Source organism: Maniola jurtina, chromosome 27, assembly GCF_905333055.1.
Source record: "Maniola jurtina chromosome 27, ilManJurt1.1, whole genome shotgun sequence".
In the NCBI taxonomy this organism is placed as follows: Eukaryota; Metazoa; Arthropoda; class Insecta; order Lepidoptera; family Nymphalidae; genus Maniola; species Maniola jurtina.
This window is the reverse complement of record NC_060055.1, coordinates 3,854,889-3,876,115: the sequence shown is the minus strand read 5'-3', so window position 1 is coordinate 3,876,115 and position 21,227 is coordinate 3,854,889. Positions and strand designations below refer to the sequence as shown.

At 40.5% G+C, this 21,227-nt stretch overlaps 1 protein-coding gene across 16 annotated transcripts in view; it reads left to right on the top strand.

The window, feature by feature from the left end:
- The window catches only part of LOC123879027 (bromodomain adjacent to zinc finger domain protein 2B-like), a 96,800-nt gene extending 76,565 nt beyond the window's left edge, over positions 1–20,235 (top strand). For 11 of the 16 annotated variants that reach the window (XM_045926509.1, XM_045926512.1, XM_045926522.1 and 8 more), the window contains 22 exons: positions 438–615; positions 1,707–1,822; positions 2,493–2,767; positions 3,121–3,254; positions 3,659–3,798; positions 4,447–4,629; positions 5,653–6,410; positions 6,816–7,057; positions 7,642–7,771; positions 8,396–8,548; positions 8,975–9,156; positions 10,654–10,698; positions 12,899–12,993; positions 13,281–13,417; positions 14,984–15,105; positions 15,637–15,787; positions 16,417–16,556; positions 16,686–16,843; positions 17,255–17,371; positions 17,823–17,922; positions 19,067–19,210; positions 19,865–20,235. In XM_045926509.1, coding sequence (XP_045782465.1) covers positions 438–615; positions 1,707–1,822; positions 2,493–2,767; positions 3,121–3,254; positions 3,659–3,798; positions 4,447–4,629; positions 5,653–6,410; positions 6,816–7,057; positions 7,642–7,771; positions 8,396–8,548; positions 8,975–9,156; positions 10,654–10,698; positions 12,899–12,993; positions 13,281–13,417; positions 14,984–15,105; positions 15,637–15,787; positions 16,417–16,556; positions 16,686–16,843; positions 17,255–17,371; positions 17,823–17,922; positions 19,067–19,210; positions 19,865–20,006 — 3,842 coding nt within the window. In that variant the 3' untranslated portion in view covers positions 20,007–20,235. The remainder of the gene's footprint in view (positions 1–437; positions 616–1,706; positions 1,823–2,492; positions 2,768–3,120; positions 3,255–3,658; positions 3,799–4,446; positions 4,630–5,652; positions 6,411–6,815; positions 7,058–7,641; positions 7,772–8,395; positions 8,549–8,974; positions 9,157–10,653; positions 10,699–12,898; positions 12,994–13,280; positions 13,418–14,983; positions 15,106–15,636; positions 15,788–16,416; positions 16,557–16,685; positions 16,844–17,254; positions 17,372–17,822; positions 17,923–19,066; positions 19,211–19,864) is intronic. The other 5 variants (XM_045926524.1, XM_045926523.1, XM_045926511.1 and 2 more) reach the window with 3 other exon arrangements.
- The last annotated feature ends 992 nt before the right edge of the window (positions 20,236–21,227 follow it).

The window sequence follows — 21,227 nt, the reverse complement described above, 5'->3', positions numbered from 1 at the left end:
TTATTTACTAGCTGATGCCCGCGACTTCGTTCGCGTGGATATAGGGTTCTTAAAAAGTCCCGTAGGAACTCATTAATTTTCCGGGATAAAAAGCAGCCTAATCGTTAATCCAGGGTATAATCTATTGACACTCTAAATTTCAGCCAAATCCGTCCAGTAGTTTTTGCGTGAAAGAGTAACAAACATCCATTCATCTAACCACATATACAAACTTTCGCGTTTATAATATCAGTAGGATCAGGTGAGCCTTGTTTACTATCAGGTAAGCCTTATCAACTATGAGGTAAGCCTTATTAACTATCAGGTAAGCCTTATTAACTATCAGGTAAGCCTTATTAACTATCTAAATCCTAAAACCTAAATCCAAACGACGAAGTTGCGGGCATTATCTAATATTACAATAAAGTTAAGTTGTTTATTATAAAACTTGTTCACAGAATTACTGCGTGACAAACCGTTTGTTGCGCTAAACCCTTCGAGTAAAGCGCGCATTCTTGCGCGAGTGTGCGACGAGCTGCTACAAAGTCGCGCCGTGCTGCGACAACTGGACGCGTCGCTCGACCACCTCGCGCAGCTGCGGAGGGATAGATTTCTACTGGACACTAAAATACGCAAGTGAGTAGAAAATAAATCGCGTCAAAGAAGCTGCTCACATAATTACAATCGAACGGCAAACGACGACTCAAATTTGTAGTTCCTACATTAATAAACAATCTTCCTAAAACGCTTAAAGAAAAAATTTATGAAACAAATTACAAACACAAACTTAAAAAATATTTATAGCAACCTGTATAGTATGTAATATTCCAGTCATTGCAACCGGTTTCGCTGGCAGCGATGTTCTCGACGTTACGCGTCGCGCTGCACATTATTCTTACCTACCCACTAGATTAAGTACTATGTACCTACATTACCAATTTGTCATTATGCTGGTTTCTATAATTTTATTTTTAATGTATAGCTATAATTAGTATACTCAGTGCCCGGTAAAACCAACTGTGGTTTTTGTGGCGCTGAATGTAACAAAAACTCTCTGTATTTTTTAATGTCAATAATAATAAAAAAATAAAAAAAACTTAACTTGGTACAGTTCTTGCAATTTACGAAGGCGAGTGGCTCAAGCTTGTGTTGAAGTCGTATCGGTATTAGTAAGGTACACTAAGTTCGACAAGCACGCACACTTACGCAATGCCCATGTATACGACGTAACCACAAGTAAAGTTCACTCGGGACTTCGTCTGTGATGGCGTTTGCTGGCGCGCGTGCTGTGCTTGTTTGGAGTGTTTTATTTGTTAAGAGTGGCTGGTTTTTGTGTTAGTTGGTATTTTTTGGTGGTGGAACTGACTGGGAAGCGCTCTAAAGGGGCGCCGCGTGTATGTCGGTGGGCGCCGGCACAGACGAAGTCCATACTTAAATAGATTCAATAACTTGAAAATAACTACAAACTTGACATTGGCTAATCAGAGTAAAGCCAGATTTAAAGAAAAAAAAAAAAAAAAAAGTTCACTCGCCTTCGTGAATTGTAAGAACTATAAGTGAAGTTCGATTCTAGTGCCCGGGGGCTCGAGCACATTTCGAGGAAATTTCGAAAAGAGTTATCTTTAGGGTTATAAAGGGTTAAATAAATAAATAAATATAAATAATTTGTTTAGATTTGTTATAACTATGACAAAAGTATATTAATTCATTGATTATTTAATTATCAGGGTCCGCGTGCTGGTGCAGCGCAAGGCGCGCGCGGAGGCCACGGAGAAGCAGCAGGCGCTTGCTCTGGAGCGCATGCACAGGCTCGTGGACGACTCCTCGCACCACACCACTACAGGTAACCGATACTAATACAGTGTGTATGTCTTCGTGTTGTCTAGGTCTAACAAAGGATAGGAAAAATCTCTCAAGAAAGGAATCCAAAAACCAACAAGCAATTACCACGTTGTTTTCTCCACTGAGTCGACATTGGCGGAATTATTGCGGAACACAAAACCATAGTACAAAGAGCCGTAGAGAAGAAAAGAAGAAGAAGATAACCGACGTGGTCCATACTTCCATACTAATATTATAAATGTGAAAATGTGCCTGTTTGTCTGTCTGTCTGTCTGTCTGCTAGCTTTCACGGCCAAACAGTTTCACCGATTTTGATGATATTTGGTACAGTTAGCTTACATCCCGGAGCTACTTTTTATCCTGGAAAATCAAATAGTTCCCACTTCCCACGGGATTTTTAAAGGCCCATCCGTTTAACCGATTGAATACTTGAAAAGAGCAACCGCCGAGTTTCTTGCTGGGTCTTCTCGGTAGGAACGGCATTCCGAACTAGTGGTAGATTATTTTGACGATTCAAAAGCACTTGTAAAAGTTTAATTGAATAATTTTTATTCAATTAAACTTTTACAAATGCCTTTGAATGTGTGAAGTGAATTTGAATTGGTATGGAATTTGGTACAGAGGTAGCTTACATCCCAGAAATTGACAGATTTGTAATTTTGTTTCCTCAGATACTGAAAAGAGCGAGACACCGAAGAAAAGAGACAAAGAACTATCACCTCACTCCGACGACAAAGCAAACACTCCGTCCCCATACAAAGACACCCCTGATGAAAGCGACAAGGAACTGTCACCCTTAAAGGATTTGCCCAGCAGTATGGCGGATAAGGAGATCCTGAACAATAATAAGGACGCTTGTTCCCCGCACGCGAAGACAGATAGTGTGATGGGGGATTGTGATGCTGGTCTGAGCGAGCCTGAGAGTGAGGGAACTCAGCCGGAAGAGGTTAATATTTTTTTTAATAATTTTAGAAGGGAAGCTTGTGTTTTTTACAGTTAGGTTGTTTGGAATAGAGAGTTATGTATAAATTGGAGGAAGGCTGCACTTTTTTTTAAAGAATATTAGGCATTTGAATAATGACTAACATTCCCCTTTCCCCTCCAACTAAGCGTAAAGCTTGTGCTAAGATTGGGGTTTGAACCGCCGACCTTTGGGATTTCAGTCCGCTCCTATAACCGTTGAGCTATTGAGGCTTTAAAGTACTTTCCCATACGAAGTCGCTATTCCTTACCTAGACCTTGGGACCCCCCAATATTGGATTAGTATGGATATTAACAATTTGTTTCATTTGGATACAGGATGAAGACAAGAACCTGTCGTCTGAGGAATTATCTAGGAAGCTGGAGAAACTTGTACGTCAGTCTGAACAGCAGCTCATAGCACTGGCGGCCGGCTCGCACGCGCTCCGAGCCACTTGTTACGGCCAAGACAGGTACTTGTCATGGAAATGTAATATGCCACCCTATCAAAAAATTAGCAGATAGACACACTTTCACATCCATACTAATATTATAAATGCGAAAGTGTGTCTGTCTGTTTGTCTGTCTGTCTGCTAGCTTTTCACGGCCCAACAGTCTAACCGATTTTGATGAAATTTGGTACAGAGTTGGTAGAGACTTTGGTATCGGAATATCAAAGAGTTCCTACAGGATTTTTAGAGACCTAAATCCACGCAGACGGAGTCGCTGGCATCATCTAGTTTATAATAATGTTAAGTGTGGATTTGGAGTTGTGGATCTTCATTAAAAAAACCCCTCTAAGGTTTTCAAAACCTTCCAGCTTCATGAAATAAGTCTCCAAAGAAAACTAGTGTAAACTAAAAAAAATTGTCGTCAGGTACTGGAGACGATATTGGTCCCTCGGAAAGTGTGGAGGAGTGTTTGTGGAAGCGATGGAGTCCGCCCAACCGGAAATTCTGGACTACCAGGCCAAATTAGAGGAAGCCGCTACTGACCCTGCGCCTAAGGTCAAGAAAGGTCAGTAAATACAATTCGTATAATATAACATATATAAGATTCTCGACAGGGTTTGGAATTTTATAATTTCGTGGGATGCTTTGGCCGTGCCTAGTTACCACCCTGCCGGCAAAGCCGTGCCGCCAAGCGATTTAGCGTTCTGGTACGATGCCGAGTAGAAACCAAAGGAGTATGGGTTTAATAAATTACAAGGTCTCTGAATCTATAATACTAGTTACGATGGGTGTTTAAATCAAATCCTCAAAAGGAAAAACGGGACAACAAACAGACAGACAACAAAGTGATCCTATAAAGGATCACTTTGTTGTCTGTCTGTTTGTTCGTCTGTCCGTCCGTCCGTCCTGTAGCACAAGTAAAGGAATAAATCTGAAAACTGCGAATTTCTGGTTACATCATTAAAAAAAATTTAAATGTGTATCAATTTTCAAAGTAAGATAACTATACCAAGTGGGGTATCATATGAAAGGGCTTTATCTGTAAATTCTCAAACAGATTTTGATTTATTTTTATGCATAATAGTTTTTAATTTATCGTGCAAAATGCAAAATGTTGAAAAAAATACCCGAGTACGGAACCCTCAGTGCGCGAGTCTGACTCGCACTTGGCCAGTTTTTAATTGTATTGGCACCATTGTTTCTTTAACCTCAACAGTGAAAGAAAAAACCGAACCAGAACCTGAACCAGAAGAACCATCACCAAGTCGGGAAGAAGTAGACGAAGAGGCTCAAGCTCTAGAACTAAGAAGTATCAAGAATGAGTTGAACCTGAGTGACAGAACGCAGATTATTAAGTATGAGCCTAATGTCACACACGGCGCGTGCAAAGTTGAAGGTAACACTCTCTTGTATGCTCCGTCGTTGTTCTGTGACCCTAGTACTTTTTTAACCTCCGACCCAAAAAGAAGGGTGTTATAAGTTTGACGTGTGTATCTGTGTATCTGTCTGTGGCATCGTAGCTCCTAAACTAATGAACCGATTTTAATTTAGTTTTTTTGTTTGAAAGGCGGCTTGATCGAGAGTGTTCTTAGCTATAATCCAAGAAAATCGGTTCAGCCGTTTGAAAGTTATCAGCTCTTTTCTAGTTACTGTAACCTTCACTTGTCGGGGGTGTTATAAATTTTTAATTTACACTTGTTATAACCTCTCTAGCACAGTGATAAGCGCTGTGTTTATATTAGTGGGAGGTTCCGGAATCGATTCCCGGTAGGGGCAATTTGGAATTTCATAATTTCTAGATTCTCTCTGATCTGATCTGGTGGGAGGCTTCGGCCGGGGCTAGTTACTATCCCACCGGCAAAGCCGTGCCGCCAAGCGATTGAGCGTTCCGGTACGATGCCGTGTAGAAACCAAAGGAGTATGGGTTTAATGAAAACTGCCATACCCCTTTAGGTTATTTTGCTTTCATCTTAGACTGCTTCATCACTTACCACCAGGTGTGATTGCAATCAAAGGTTTACTTGTATCTGATTAAAAAAATAAAAATTTCTTTTTCGTTCATGATATTTTTGTCGGCGTCGTTGTTATGCCCCTATTTTTGTGGGTCGCGACCCTACCATTAAACTCACCGTTATGTTCCTCATTGCTGAGGGTGGTAACACCTAGCATTTAACACAATGGTCGAGAAGTGGACGGAGAGACTGAAGCTCCTAGAATTAAGCGTCTTTTTTAGAATTTCCATAAACCAAGTCTTGTGCAATTTTAGGGTTACGTACCCCAAGGGTGCCTCGTTCACGAGGCACAGCCCGCTGACAGACAGACAGCTTATATGATGGTACGGAACCCTCAGTGTGCGAGCCCGACTCGCACTTGACCTTGATTTTTTAGCATAATAACAAATCAATTTTCTCCATCACAGGTTCAATAAAAATGGAAGAGAAGTACATCCAACAGCAACAGAGCAACGAAGAAGAAGACATGTTAGACATCGAAGACTCCATACCAACGGCGTTTTTAGTCCAAAAGCCAACGCACAAGCCAATGTTTGCCACACAAGCCGAGCCGATGGACAAACCGCAAGAGATCATTAAAGTAGAGAACGTTGTCAAAACAGAAGAACAGGAAACAGAAGAAAACAAAGACAATCTAGTGAACAATCTAGAAGAACTACGCAAAATGGCGGAAGCGGTATCTTCCCAATTGGATGCAGCAAAAAAAGCCGAAACAGAAAAGTTAGAAAACGAAGCGAAAAACGTCAAAATCGAACCAGAAATCAAAAACGAAATCACAGACACTGATTCCGCTCATTCCATTCTATACACCAAAATGCTAGAAGGCAAATGGTTTTCAATACTACGCCACGAGAATTCCTTTCTCACAAGCATTAACGAGGAGAAAAAATCCGATATACCCGTGTATTGTGACAACGAACAGACATGTACGGAAGTTATAAATTGTCAAGGCCACAAATGGGACGTGTCGAATAATTTGCACTTGTTGAACGACCCGAGTCTGTTCACTTTGAACTCAATGGTGACTAGTGTGCAGGTGCCGTCGAATAACGTGTATGCGGACTCCAGTTTGACTATGTCGGGTTTGGATCAGGATATGTTGGACGCTAGTTTGAGTAAGGAGGCGGTACCAGAGGCTGAGGTTGAAGAGGAATGTAAAGAACAGGTATGTATTGACAAACTTTGATTTTATCAATGCAGGTATTCTTTCTTTTCTTTGTAGTCGTACTAGAGGATGCCCGCGAATTTGTCCGCATGGATTTAGGTTTCTAAAGATCATGTGAAAACTGTTTGATTTTTCTGGGCTAAAATGCCTACAATTACAGGGACGCTACCGCGGTACCCATACAAATCGGTTAAGCGGATGGGTTTTTAGGAATCCCGTGAGAACTTCTTGATTTTGCGGGATAAAAAGTAGCCTATGTCCTGTCCGTCCCCGGGATATAAGCTAACTCTGTACCAAACGTCAGAATCGGTTAAACTGTTGGGCCGTGAAAAGGTAGCAGACAGACAGACTTTTTCGCATTTATAATATTAGTATGGAAGTATGGATAGTATGGATTTATTTCAGGAAAACGATCTAGAAAAGGAGCTCCAAGCCGACGCAGCCAAAGAACTAGCCTTACAGAAGGCCAAAGCGTCCAACCTGTCCAGCCTAGGCCTTCTCAACTTCAACGCTCTGTCAACTTACGTGACTTGCGACAGTCCGCCGCCCATACAGATGTCGCCTGAGGAGTTAGAACAGCTGGAACACTGCAAGACCCACGGCATGCCGGTGAAGATTGAGGGGAACTTCGTGCCCAAGGAATTGAGGTAAGAGTCCATTGCTGGACTTAGGTTTCTTGTGGGGACTTACACACGCTACGGTATCTGTGAATTGTTTGATATCGTTAGTCCATCTAGTGTAAATAACTCTTCGTTTTTCGATATGAGGTTGTCACTCTGATACATTGGGACTGTTCAGCGACTCTTGAAGTTTTTTGATCACTTAGTGAATAGTTAGCCAATGCTGCGTCTATTGGTGTGGTAGGAATGAAGGTCCAAGCTGACTTAGCTAAAAAATTTCTTTCTTTTCTTTGAAAAATGCAAAATAAAAGCTAAGAATTTTCTTGTCTTTTGTTTCTTTTTTAATTAAGTGTTATAAGTTTGAAGTGTGTATCTGTCGGTGGCATCGTAGCTCCTAAACTAATGAACCGATTTTAATTTAGTTTTTTTTTTTGTTTGAAAGGTGGCTTGATCGAGAGTGTTCTTAGCTATAATCCAAGAAAATTGGTTCAGCCGTTCTAGTTACTGTAAACTTCACTTGGTGGGGGGTGCAATAAATTTTTAATGTACACTTGTCGTATTAAGTATATTATGTTGAAAAACGTTTGTAACCAACACGTTTGTACTCGCAGATACGGCTGGTGGCGTATTACAGAAGAGGAGCAGTTGAAGCACTTGCTAGACGCGTTGCATCCGCGCGGCGTTCGCGAGCGCGAGTTACACGCTTCTTTCATACACCACCTGCCTACGCTCAACAACAAGGTAACGTATATATCACGAATGTTGGAACTTGGAACTGATGAATTCCTTGCAGATGATTGTGCAGATGAAATAAGTCTCATATCATAATAAATTGTACCCTGTACAATAATAAACCCCCATAATAAACCCGTAACTTAAGGTGGAAGCGACGGGCCTGCTCGCGAAATTCAAATTTAATTTGGTTTTTCGCATTTTTTAAACTAATACGACAACGTAGGCTTATGGCAGGTTTATATAAAAATCTTAACTTGAAAGGGTCCAGTTTAAGAAATTAGCTCTAGTATCGACTAATGTGTCAGAATTAGTCGATACTACAGCTAATTTCTTAACCTGGACCCTTATAAACCTGTGAGGATGATACTGCCATTGTCGCAATTGAAAATGCCATTAGCCTACGTTGTCGTATTAGTTTAAAAAATGCGAAAAACCAAATTAAATTTGAATTTTGCGGGCAGGCCCGTCTCATGCCCCTTAACATGAATCGCCTTTTGATACAAAAGGCTATTCACGTTAAGGTACGGGTTGGAAAGGACGGGGCACTAGCAATAAAGCAAACTTTGGATTGGCAGATGTTTTTCATCTGCCTACTTTCTTCTTTTGGGTTAATATTAACATCTTCCACAGTTATACATAGACCACGGAGACAGTGCCAGTCAGTTGCCAGCCACGCCAGCGGAGCGAGCGTTGGCGCAGAGTGGCGGGTGTCCAACGCCAGACGAGCCCAATACATTCTGCGCGGTCACCGCCAGACGGGTGGACATGCAACTTTTGGCTATGGTGAGTATTTCCTTTCTTAGTTGTTTGTCATCATCATCATCATCATCATCGCGTACATAGACCACGGAGACAGTGCCAGTCAGTTACCAGCCACGCCAGCCGAGCGAGCGTTGGTGCAGACTGGCGGGTGTCCAACGCCAGACGAGCCTAATACATTCTGCGCGGTAACCGCTAGATGAATGGCCATGCAATTCTTGGCTATGGTGAGTATTTCCTTTCAAGTTGGTTCTCTCTTACTTTTGAGTTTTGTAGGCGCGACTTAACTCCTTGTAACGCCATCTAGTATGTAATGTGGTGAGTAAAAGTGATGACAACTTGGCCATGATCATATATTATTACCCGAGAAATATTCCTACTGCACCCCTTTAAGACGTAGTAGTAGAAGTACTGTAATAGTATTGGGTTAATTTAATTATCTTGTTTTAGGTTGAAGCACTAGAAGAGAGAGTAGCCGCAGCGTCCATACAAGTGAAAGGTTGGCGAGCGACGCGTCTAGTGCTGCCCTCATCCGCGACTGGCGCCGAGATAGTGGCTCGAGCGAGACACAAACTGGCTTCCCTCGAGGCGCATATCGAGAGGAGGTACCTCAAACCGCCACTAGTGCAAAGGTGCGTATTATTCCACTGAATAGTCCATATTTTTTGAATAGTCCAAGTGTAAAATGGTCTAGAATTACACCATTAGTGTGACGAAAAATAGAGGTACGTATCTACGCAGCATTTTTAGTGAATAGTCCAACCGTCTTTGAATAGTCCAGAGTGAAAATCGTCTAGCAAAATGAACGGATATAGCAAGCAATGAGCGTAAGGTACCAATATTATACTAGTTTTACTGAGTTCACGTGAAACATTATCGAGAATTGAGATGGTGGCTCGAGCGAGACACAAACTGGCGTCCCTCGAGGCGCATACCGAGAGGAGGTACCTCAAACTGACACTAGTGCAAAGGTGCGTATTCCACTGAATAGTCCACATTTTTTAATAGTCCACGTAAAATATAGTTTAGATTCTGGCAAACTCTGAAGCAAAGCAAAAAGAAGCAAGTACATATTCAAATTCAAATTCAAATTCAAAATGTTTTTATTCAATTAGACTTTTACAAGTTCTTTCGAATCGTCAAAAGCATCTACCACTGGTTCGGAATGCCTTTCCTACCGAGAAGAACCAGCAAGAAACTCGGCGGTTGCTCTTTTCAAAGATTTGATATACAATATTATGCCATGTATAAAAGCAATTGAAGTCCTGCGCATTGCTGGAGCGAATCGAAGTTCAAATCCACGCTTTTTTATCATTTACATAATCTTCGATAGTATAATATGCTTTTCTCAAGAGCATATTTTTAATAGATTTTTTGAACCTGTGTAAAGGCAAGTCCAAAATTGACTGAGGAATTTTGTTATAGAAGATTATACCCATTCCCACAAATGACTTTTGGACCTTCCTGAGACGGAGTGTAGGAGTCGCAAGCCTGTTACGGTGTCTAGTCAGCCTGTTGTGTAGATCGCCAACCTTCTTGTAACTAAGAATATTTTGTCTTACAAAAATTATGTTGTTGTAAATATATTGAGAGGCTACGGTAAGGATACCTATTTCCTTAAATTTTTCTCGAAGTGAATCGCGTGGTTTTAAGTTATAAATTGCGCGTATTGCCCTTTTTTGTAATACAAAAATTTTCCCAATATCTGCCGCTCTACCCCATATTAAGATTCCATAAGACATAATACTATGAAAATAAGCAAAATATACTATCTTTATCATATGTATACTTTTATAGTCCAAACCTTTTTTGAATAGTCCAGGAGAAAAACTGCTAATATTATATTCGTCCGGTAATAGGTAGCAATGAGCCAAAGGTATGTGCTGCTATTCTACTGAATATATAAACATAAAAAAAATTGTCACAAACTTTTAACAAAGACATGGAAAGGGTCTTCCATGAGGATGTCCTTTTTTCGAAATTGTCATATTTTAATATAACGTTTTCTGTGGATCTGTGTTTCTAATGTTTCTGTTCTGAAAAATCGTAGATGTACTTACTGTGTGAATATGTGTGTATAGAAAAATTGAAGTTTATGCTATGATTGATATTGGAATATTTGTTTTCAGATTCAATAGTAGGACACCCATTTTGGAAGACCCTATAACACAAAGGTAAAGCTTAGCGTACGACTGCGTGACCAAAGTGTGTTTATAATATTATTTTGCTTTTAATTTTTTTTAGAAAAAATAATGATAATACAGGGTGTTGGAATGCTTCTTGTTATTTTTTTTTTGTAACTTAGACATTTCAATTACAAATTTATTATAGGCAATTAAAGATATAAAACTTCAGATAGTCAAAACTCATAGGATTGTATTTGAAAAAGTGAAGACAAATTATTTTTTTCCTCTCTCGTCTGGCTTTACAAAGATTAGCCAGTGTCAAGTTTGTAGTTATTTGTAACAAGTTAGTTAAACTATACAAGTGTGGACCTCGTCTGTGCCGGCGCCCGCCGACATACACACGGCACCCCCTTAGAGCGCTTTCCAGTCAGTTTTAACAAAAAAAAAAAACACTCCAAAAAGGCAGAGCACGCCCGCCAGCTAACACCAACACAGACGAAGTCCTGTTATTTTTATGTAACTTAGACATTTTAAATTTTTTCTTATTTCAATTACAAATTTATTATAGGCAATCAAAGATATTATAAAACTTCAGATAGTCAAAACTCATAGAATTGTATTTGAAAAAGTGAAGACGAATTTGCATGCTTGTGTGTGTGAGACACGTACACTTATCGACACAGACTACAGATATTGACGCGGGGTTTACGTACAGGTACGAGCGTGGGCTTCGTCTGTGTTGGTGTTAGCTGGCGGGCGTGCTCTGCCTTTTTGGAGTGGTTTTTTTGTTAAAACTGACTGGAAAGCGCTCTAAGGGGGTGCCATGCGTATGTCGGCGAGCGCCGTCACAGATGGGGTCCATACTTGTATAGTTTCCCTAACTTGTTACAAATAACTACAAACTTGACATTGGCTAATCTTTGTAAAAGCCAGACGAGAGAAAGGAAAAAAAAAGGTACGAGCGTGCTTGAAAAAAATGGCGGCCTATTACGAGATTTTAGGGATAAAATTATGCTGATTTTTGAAAAGCATTAAGTGTTTTATATAATCAAAAACTTCATCAAAAGTATTTACAAGTTTATTTAGTTTTATCGTTTTTTTGTATTTTTATTTCATTGGTTTAAATTTATTTTGAGGAAATGTAGGATTTTTTTGTCTTTTTTGTTGCTTTGGTCGCCCAGATGTAGGCAAAGCTTAGGCAATATGTCGTGTTTGTGTTTTTTTGAGGAAAATATACTATTATTTATACGTATTATTATTAGGAAATTGTAAGAATGATAGTTTTATTTGCACGAAAGATTTCGGTCGAAGGTTTTATCTATACAATAGAATATAAGTAGAGGGTGGCGTGATATATTATTATATTTATTTTCTCGTATTTTAGTTAAATGAGTTACCATTTACAAGCGAACAATAAGTTTAGATATTTTGTCCCTGTTCCTTACCATGAGTGTAATCTCAGACGAAAAATTTACATACAACTTGTTGAAAACTCTGTTTTTTTCTGTTAATATATGCATTGTCATATAAGTAATTTGTTGAAGAGTGTTTTTGGTGTAAACTCATGGTTAAAAAAAAGATTCAGACGAATTGAGAACCTCCTCCTTTTTTCGAAGTCGGTTAAAAAGTACTTTTACGCTTATTGCACCTTTTATAAGTTTTTTTTATGGTAGTTAGTTGGTTTTTGGTGAATACTGAATGAAAATATAATATGTACTTAATAATATGTTGTTTAAAAAGTTCAACTTTATGGTATAGACATTTCGACGTACCTGAGTATTTCTTAGTCAATGTATTTATCTATAAATATTTGGGTTGTTATTTGTTAGTTTATCCATACTAATATGCGTAAGTGTGTCTGTCTGTTTGCTAGCTTTTCATGGCCCATCCGTTTAATCGTCTTTGACAAAATTTGATACTGACCCATCCAGGGGAGGATATAAGGCTATTTATGATCCCAGAAAATCAGAGTTCCCACGATTTTCTACAAACCTAAATTCAAAAAGACGTAGTTGCGATCATCATTTTCTTGGGACAGAAATACCTTGCATCCTGGAGACGGTATCCCGGATAATCAGAGTTCCCACAGGATTTTTTTAAAACCTAAGTCGCGAGCATCGTCTAGTCGTCTAGTAGATAATATTCGCCAATTTTGGTTAGAATTTTTTAATAATAATAGTATGAAAGACAAGCGCGATTCAGGCCTCTACTAGCGCCATCTACTTGTTAATAAAGTGATGTTTCACAGCACGACCGAGGCGAACCTGGGCGCCGTGCTGCAAGGCGAGCACGGCAACGCGCCCTCCACGTCACCTCATCACGACACTCCCAGTGAAACCAAGAGTAAGTAATAAGTATTACTAATGTCATCATCATCATCATCATCAGCCTGTGGACGTCCACTGTTGGACATAGGCCTTCCAAATTATTGTCAAAAAAATGTATATTTCGTTGTCTTCATGTTTTTAAATTTTTTTATTGAAAATATTTCAATAAAACTTAAAGCTAACCTTATCTAATTACTATAAAAATCATGCCCGCGTGAAATGGTGCCAAGATTACTGGCTGCATTTCCACGCTGCACAGCCAGGCTGATCCGTTGCGTCTGCCATGTATTTTTTTGTTCTCAGATGACAACAAGGGCATAGCCCGAGGCCTAGCCACGTGGCGCGAGGCGGTGTCCCGCTGCAATACCTCAGCGCAGTTGGCCATGTTGCTGCAAGCCCTAGAATCCGCCATCGCCTGGGACAAGAGCATCATGAAAGCTGTAAGTAGTTCTCAGATGACAACAAGGGCATAGCCCGAGGCCTAGCCACGTGGCGCGAGGCGGTGTCCCGCTGCAATACCTCAGCGCAGTTGGCCATGTTGCTGCAAGCCCTAGAATCCGCCATCGCCTGGGACAAGAGCATCATGAAAGCTGTAAGTAGTTCTCAGATGACAACAAGGGCATAGCCCGAGGCCTAGCCACGTGGCGCGAGGCGGTGTCCCGCTGCAATACCTCAGCGCAGTTGGCCATGTTGCTGCAAGCCCTAGAATCCGCCATCGCCTGGGACAAGAGCATCATGAAAGCTGTAAGTAGTTCTCAGATGACAACAAGGGCATAGCCCGAGGCCTAGCCACGTGGCGCGAGGCGGTGTCCCGCTGCAATACCTCAGCGCAGTTGGCCATGTTGCTGCAAGCCCTAGAATCCGCCATCGCCTGGGACAAGAGCATCATGAAAGCTGTAAGTAGTTCTCAGATGACAACAAGGGCATAGCCCGAGGCCTAGCCACGTGGCGCGAGGCGGTGTCCCGCTGCAATACCTCAGCGCAGTTGGCCATGTTGCTGCAAGCCCTAGAATCCGCCATCGCCTGGGACAAGAGCATCATGAAAGCTGTAAGTAGTTCTCAGATGACAACAAGGGCATAGCCCGAGGCCTAGCCACGTGGCGCGAGGCGGTGTCCCGCTGCAATACCTCAGCGCAGTTGGCCATGTTGCTGCAAGCCCTAGAATCCGCCATCGCCTGGGACAAGAGCATCATGAAAGCTGTAAGTATTCTAATTGATAAAAAAAATTAGCACCTAAAAATTTCATAGAAAAACATGGCAGATAGGGTATTTTACACCAAGCGAGAAAAAGTTACTAAAGCTAAAGCAGTTTAGCTGGGAAATGCAAAACACCCATTTTTGTGAACTTTGACCTTGAATATATTTTATTTTGCAAATGTGGGATCGATGGGGACTTTTGAAAATTCATTTACATTGGTGCTCCCAAACTTCGTACTAATTTTTAGCTCTATCCGAATTATTTTAACCTTAAACCTTAACCTTGAAGGTCTATTTTGACCGAACTATAATATAATTTATATCCCGTAGTGAAAAATGAACTGTTCTACAAATATTCGAAACGCACGAAGCTGTAGCCGCCATGATGAATGCATAACATATAAGTGGGAGAAAAATACATTCATCCATCCATCCAACAGCCTGTATGCGTCCACTGCTGGACATAGGCCTTTCCAAGAGCGTGCCACCAAACACGGTCCTCCGCCTTCCTCATCCACCCGCTCCCCGCCACCTTCTTCAGGTCATCGGTCCAGCGGGCTGGAATTCGTCCCACACTGCGCAGTAATAATACAGAACCGCTAGGATATGGAACGCCTTTCCGGCGTCAGTTTTCCCTTCCACCTATAATATAGGTACCTTCAAGTCAAGAGTGAATAGGCAACTTCTAGGCAAGCGCGCTCCATCTTAGGCTGCATCATCACTTGCTAGCAGGTCTGATTGCAGCCAAGCGCTAGTCTATATAATTTAAAAAAAAAAAACCATTGAAATTGCATAATTTATCTTCACAGAACTGCCAGTTCTGTCTATGCGGCGATAACGAAGACCAGTTGTTGCTGTGCGATGGATGCGACAAAGGATATCATACCTACTGCTTCAAACCACGAATGGAGAAAATACCCGAGGGGGATTGGTAAGAATTTTTGTATTCTATTAATTTATCGATTGATATATCGATCTTCTCAGACTTGGGCGCGTTTGGAACCCTCGTAGCTTTAGTTTTAAGTTACGTAATTAATTATCACCACTATATCGTATAAATTTAACAATTTCGACCATCAAAAGGAGTACAATTTGTACCACCTACTTTGAATAAAAGATTTTGAAAGAAAGAACTTGGCCCGCGTGTCCACAACCTATGGTTCAAACCCTACGCGCTAGCTAGCGTCTAGCGGCTAGACCGTTCGCTAACTCAGCGTCTAGCATTGAATGCTCATTGAGCTCATTTAACATTTCTTTTCAATCCATTGAAGGTTTCTACGAATTTTGTTTTCAATATCACTCAGTGAAGCAGCAATGTAAAACCAACCAATGTCAAATGAGGTCGGTGGCTTTACTGTTAGACACTGAGTCAGCGAATCGCCTCGCTGTTCTGAGTTGTGAGCGACAATGTGTTGTTGATGATGATGATGATGATGATGAATAATAATGTGTATTCTTTCAGGTACTGTTGGGAGTGCGTGAACAAAGCGCGAGGCGGGGGAAGGGAGCGAGTGTGTATAGTGTGCGGCGGCGCCGCGCGCGGTCGCGCCTTGCCCTGCGCCTTGTGTGTACGGGCGTTTCATCTGGACTGCCACTACCCACCATTGCATAAGGTACATCAATGTCATATTCATACTACATTCGCCTTTTGAGGTTATCACTTCGTTAGCGCGAGTTAGACTTCACAGTGAGTGACTGACGAGACTCATGGCGCCATCTAGTAACATCGTTGTAAGTTACTACGTCTTAGGTTAGTATAAGTGCAGTAGTAGCACTTAGTAAATATTGCACCTTTACCTGTTATCTCCCAAAGCCATCATGATCCAAACTTCATAGTTGTTGATCGTTCCATCCGGTGTTGGGGACAATACGCAGAGAAACTTTAAACTTATAAAATATCGAAAGTCTGGCACGCGCTGACCCTCTGTCTCTACAAATAATAACTTTAACACTTTGAATAATTTAAATATTATTTTTTAACCCCCAACCCAAAAAGAGGGGTGGTTTTAAGTTTGACGTGTGTGCGTCTGTCTGTGACATCGTAGCTCCTAAACTAATGAACCGATTTTAATTTAGTTTTTTTTTTGTTTGAAAGGTGGCTTGATCGAGCGTGTTCTTAGCTATAATCCAAGAAAATCTGTTCAGCCGTTTGAAAGTTATCAGCTCTTTTCTAGTTACTGTAACCTTCACTTGTCGGGGGTGTTATAAATTTTTAATTTACACTTGTTATCTTTGTGCATAGATGCCGCGTGGCAAATGGTACTGTTCTCAATGCATCTCTCGGGCGCCTCCCAAGAAGCCGCGGAAGAATACCAAGCGGGAGAAAAAGGTTGTGGATACTAGCAGAGACAACACTGACATCGATGCTACTATGGTTCCAAGGTGAGATATTATTTGAATCGATTTTTAGGGTTCAGTACCTCAAAGCTCTGTTCACTGATTTCGACTTATAGAGATGATACGGAACCCTTTGTGTGAATCTGACCCGCATTTGACCGTTTTTTCTTACAGTCCGGCAGCCTCACACGCATCCACATCCACAACAGCAGAGGAACCGACGCGAGCCCACACGCCTGACAAAGAGCACGATAAGCTCGACGAGCCGCTCGCCGAGCCGACTCCACCCGTGCAAGTCACCGAGCCAGAGAACGGGATCAACCATCATACTGGTGAGTCCATGGAGCATCTACGTACTCATGTTAAAATAAAATCGCGCTCGCTTCGCTCACAATTATATTATTGTTCTTCAATTTATTAATATTCGAACCAAGAGGGCAAATTTTTTGAAAATCCTGGGAGGCTTCGGCCGTAGCTACTACTGCTTTTACGGATTTCCTTATTTCTGATTTGATCACATAGAGAAACTATGTTAAGTTTAGCCGGCATGAAATATTGTAGATCAACCTTAAGAAAGGGCTTTCGGCTTCGTAGAGCGTTGTCTCTCTCACTTATTCCTACATGACGTTTTGTCGGTCTCAACGACAGAGACAACGTTCTACGAAACCACTATCTCTTTCTAAAGGGTGATGTACAATATTTCCTGCCGGCTACTGTATATCCTTATGATGTAAAATTTTCAGTGGTGCCAGAAATACCGGCGGACGACGGCCCGCCCGCTGAAAAACGCAGAGCCCTACAGTTCGTGGCCGGCAACGGAGCCCTACAACACGACGACAGTGATTTAGTCGACGGTCCTGGTTAGTGGTTCATTATCGTTTTGTCTGATGGGGTATGGCAGTTTTAACTAAACCCATACATACCCCTTTGGTTTCTACACGGTATCATACCGGAACGCTAATTCGTTTGGTGGCACGGCTTTGCCGGTAGGGTGGTAACTAGCCACGGCCAAAGCCTGCCACCAGACCAGACCAGGAATTTAAAAATTATAAAATTTTATAAATTTGGGTGATGTTTTGTTGTTTCGAGTGCCAGTAGGGTCGAAACATCACAAAAAAAAAATTGTGTTCACGATTAAATAATATGTTTATTAAAAACATCATAGATGGCGCTATCCGTCATTAACTTGCAGTGTTGTACATCTGTTGGAGCGATAAATTTTTACTATACTGGTTTGAGATTTCCTATACGATGGTGCAGAACCCTATGTGCGCGAGTCTGACTCGCACTTGACCGCTTTTTTGTTTACAGTGGAAGAACACGAGTCGGAAAACCTTCCACTGCTATCCCGTGCCAAAAAAGAGAAAACCAGTGCCAAAAAACAGCTCAAAGATGTCATGCAGTTTTGCAAGTAAGTTTTAATTTCATGTCGCAAACGAGTTGCAGAGAGCCGCTGGATAGCGGCGGCGCAAGACTCTATATATTTTTTAAAGAATATTAGCCATGCTAATCATGACTAATACTCCCCTTTCCCATCCAATCGAGCGTAAAGCTTGTGCCACGAGTGGGTACGACAATAGAGCAACGGGTGGGGTTTGAACCGCCGACCTTTCAGAATTCAGTCCGCTTCTCAACCGTTGAGCTATCGAGGCTGTAAGTCCCTATTAGAGACTTATGTCCAATGTCCAGCCGTGGACGTCTATCGGTTAGTAACGATTGAAGCCCACATATGACTTATAAAGTCGTATGGTTTTTTTAATGTGATATTTTTAAGAGGGTTTTATAGGTGACCTGTATGCCAGTTTTTAACTTTATTAGATGCTTAAAATAATTGTGAAAAGAATAAAATATACTGGTTCGGAATACCCTTCCTACCGAGAAGAACCTGCAATAAACTCGGCGGTTGCTCTTTTCAATTGTTCAATTAAAAATAATATGTCATACTATACAAGAAATTGTAGCCTTTAATAATCTTCGATTGTATAATAATATGCTTTTGCCAGGAGTATACTTTTAATAGATTTATTTAAACTTGTGTAAAGGCAAGTGGAATTTTATTATAAATATTACACTCATCTATACTAATAAATAAAATTGGAGTGTCTGTCTGTAATTTCGAAATAACTACGTCATATTAAGCTCATATGGTTATTTGAACGATACCATAACTGAATCACACGTTTTTAAAATTTTTGTCTGTCTGTCTGTCTGTCTGTCTATTTGAAAAGGCTAATCTTTGGAACGGCTGAACCGATTTTGACGGGACTTTCACAGGCAAGTAGAGGATTGACCAGGGCGTAACATAGGCTACTTTTTTAACCGACTTTCAAAAAGGGAGTTGTGTTTTTCTACCTATGTACACCGAAATCTCCGAGATTTCTGAACCGATTTGCGTCATTTCTTTTTTAATCGATAGAGGAACTTTGCGACATTGTTTCATAAAAAATTTTGAGTCCAACTCCTCAATCCTGATGCTGCAGGGGATCTGACCAATCCACGCGGGCGAAGCTGTGGGCATCAGCTAGTGTGGTTAATAAAATGAACTTCTTTCCCAGGAACCTCTTATGTGAAATGGAATGCCATGAACACGCTTGGCCATTTCTGGTCCCAGTCAACACGAAGCAGTTCCCGCAGTATAGAAAAGTCATCAAGTGCCCCATGGACCTATCTACCATCAAGAGAAAGCTGCATGATTCTGGGTACAGCAATTTTATATTTTACCAGATGATACCCGCGACTTTGTCTGTGTGGATTTAGGTTTTTGGAAATTCCATCGAAAATATTTGATTTTCTGAAATGAGAAGTTTCTTCTCCAGGATACAAGCTTTCTCTATACCAAATTTCGTAAAAATTCCATCATAGGGATGGACAACGGGTGTTTTAAGGCCCAATAATTTAACCGATTTTGATGAAAGGTACAAAGATAGCTTCACGGGACTTTTTATCCCAGAAAATCAGAATTTTTGAAAAAAAAATAATCCACAGGGTCCATGGTCATCTAGTATTACATTTTTCGGAAAATTCATATCGCAGCTGTTGTTTTATAGAAAACTTAAAATATTCAACTTGTTTTAAAACAGTTGGGTTTAGTTAGTAACTTTTAAACCCCTGACCCAAAAAGAGGGGTATTATAAGTTTGACGTGTGTATCTGTCTGTGGCATCGTAGCTCCTAAACTAATGAACCGATTTTAGTTTAGTTATTTTTGTTTGAAAGGTGGCTTGATCGAGAGTGTTCTTAGCTGTAATCCAAGAAAATCAGTTCAGCCGTTTGAAAGTTATCAGCTCTTTCTAGTTACTGTAACCTTCACTTGTCGGGGGTGTTGTAAATTTTTAATTTACACTTGTTTTTCAGATACAAATGCAAAGAAGAGTTTGCCTCCGACGTACGTCTGATCTTCAGCAACTGTGAGGTATTCAACGAGGATGACAGTCCCGTGGGTCGGGCGGGTCACTTCATGAGGCAGTTCTTTGAAGAGCGCTGGCTGCTTGCCTGACGTACCACCACGTCCAACACTTACACCGAACAAAATATGGAGATGAAATAGACAGAAGTCTGAAGAAAAATGAAGCTTAAGTGATTCCGAACCACAAAAAAGTGGTTTACAACCACAAGAAACATGATTTTCTACTTAAAAAGTGATTTAAAACCACGAAAAGTAACATCCAGAGATAAGTTAGTTTACATCATAGTCTACTGACTTTAAATCAATGAAAAGTGAATTACAATGATATGAAATTGAATTATGAACACAAAAGTGACTTATCGCAAAATGGACATTGAACAAAATGATAAAAATGTATTAAACCCAGAACAATGACTGTATATTTTAGACAAATAGTTTTAACAGTGAAATAAATTACAGTAAACTCTGTATCACTTAAGTTTTAACACCACATAAGTCTAAATTTGCAACTTTATAGGAGAGTGAAAAACTAGCTGTTTATAGAGGTTTGGGTTATTTTAAAGGTTTGGGTTGTATGATGGAGATCATGCAGTTGCTTTATAATCCTTTAACAGTTTCTGTACGCTTTCTTGTTTCTGAAAATATGTGTTTTTAGATTCTCTAGTGAATGCAAAAAATGGCTTACATCACAATATAAAGAGTCCAACGCCTTTGATCTTGTTGTCTTCTTCTTTGTTGTAACACTCTTGGCAGAGCGGTCGTGGTCATCACGAAGCAACGTCTTCGAGGGCAGATGTTATACGCCTCATGAGCATTCAGTTATTATATATAATTAATAATTATATTATATTATTATATAATTATATTCAAAGTCTCAAAAAATCTCAATCTCTAATACCAGTAATATTATGCTTACTCTGTGCTGCCATGGTGTTAGAACTTAAGTAATGCAGTGTCAAGCCACAATCAAGTGAATAATTACTATAAGTGTAAAGTATTTAAAACCACATTACAGTGACTAAAGAAACAGTCCAGTGATTTACAACCACAAAAAAGCGAATTACAATTTACAACCACATAAAAATCTGGCCAACTGCGAGTCTGACTCGTGCACTAAGGGTTCCGTACAAACTTGTAGGTATGTAAAAAGTTCGTTCAGGAATCGCAAGAACCCTAATTTTTTTTGTGATGTAACTACGGTTTTTGGATTTTTCACATTATTAATTGTGCGTGATTCTGGATCAATATAGGTTTTGATTCCCTTGACGGGTCTTGACAGACAGACGGACAAACAAATGAAGTGACCCTATA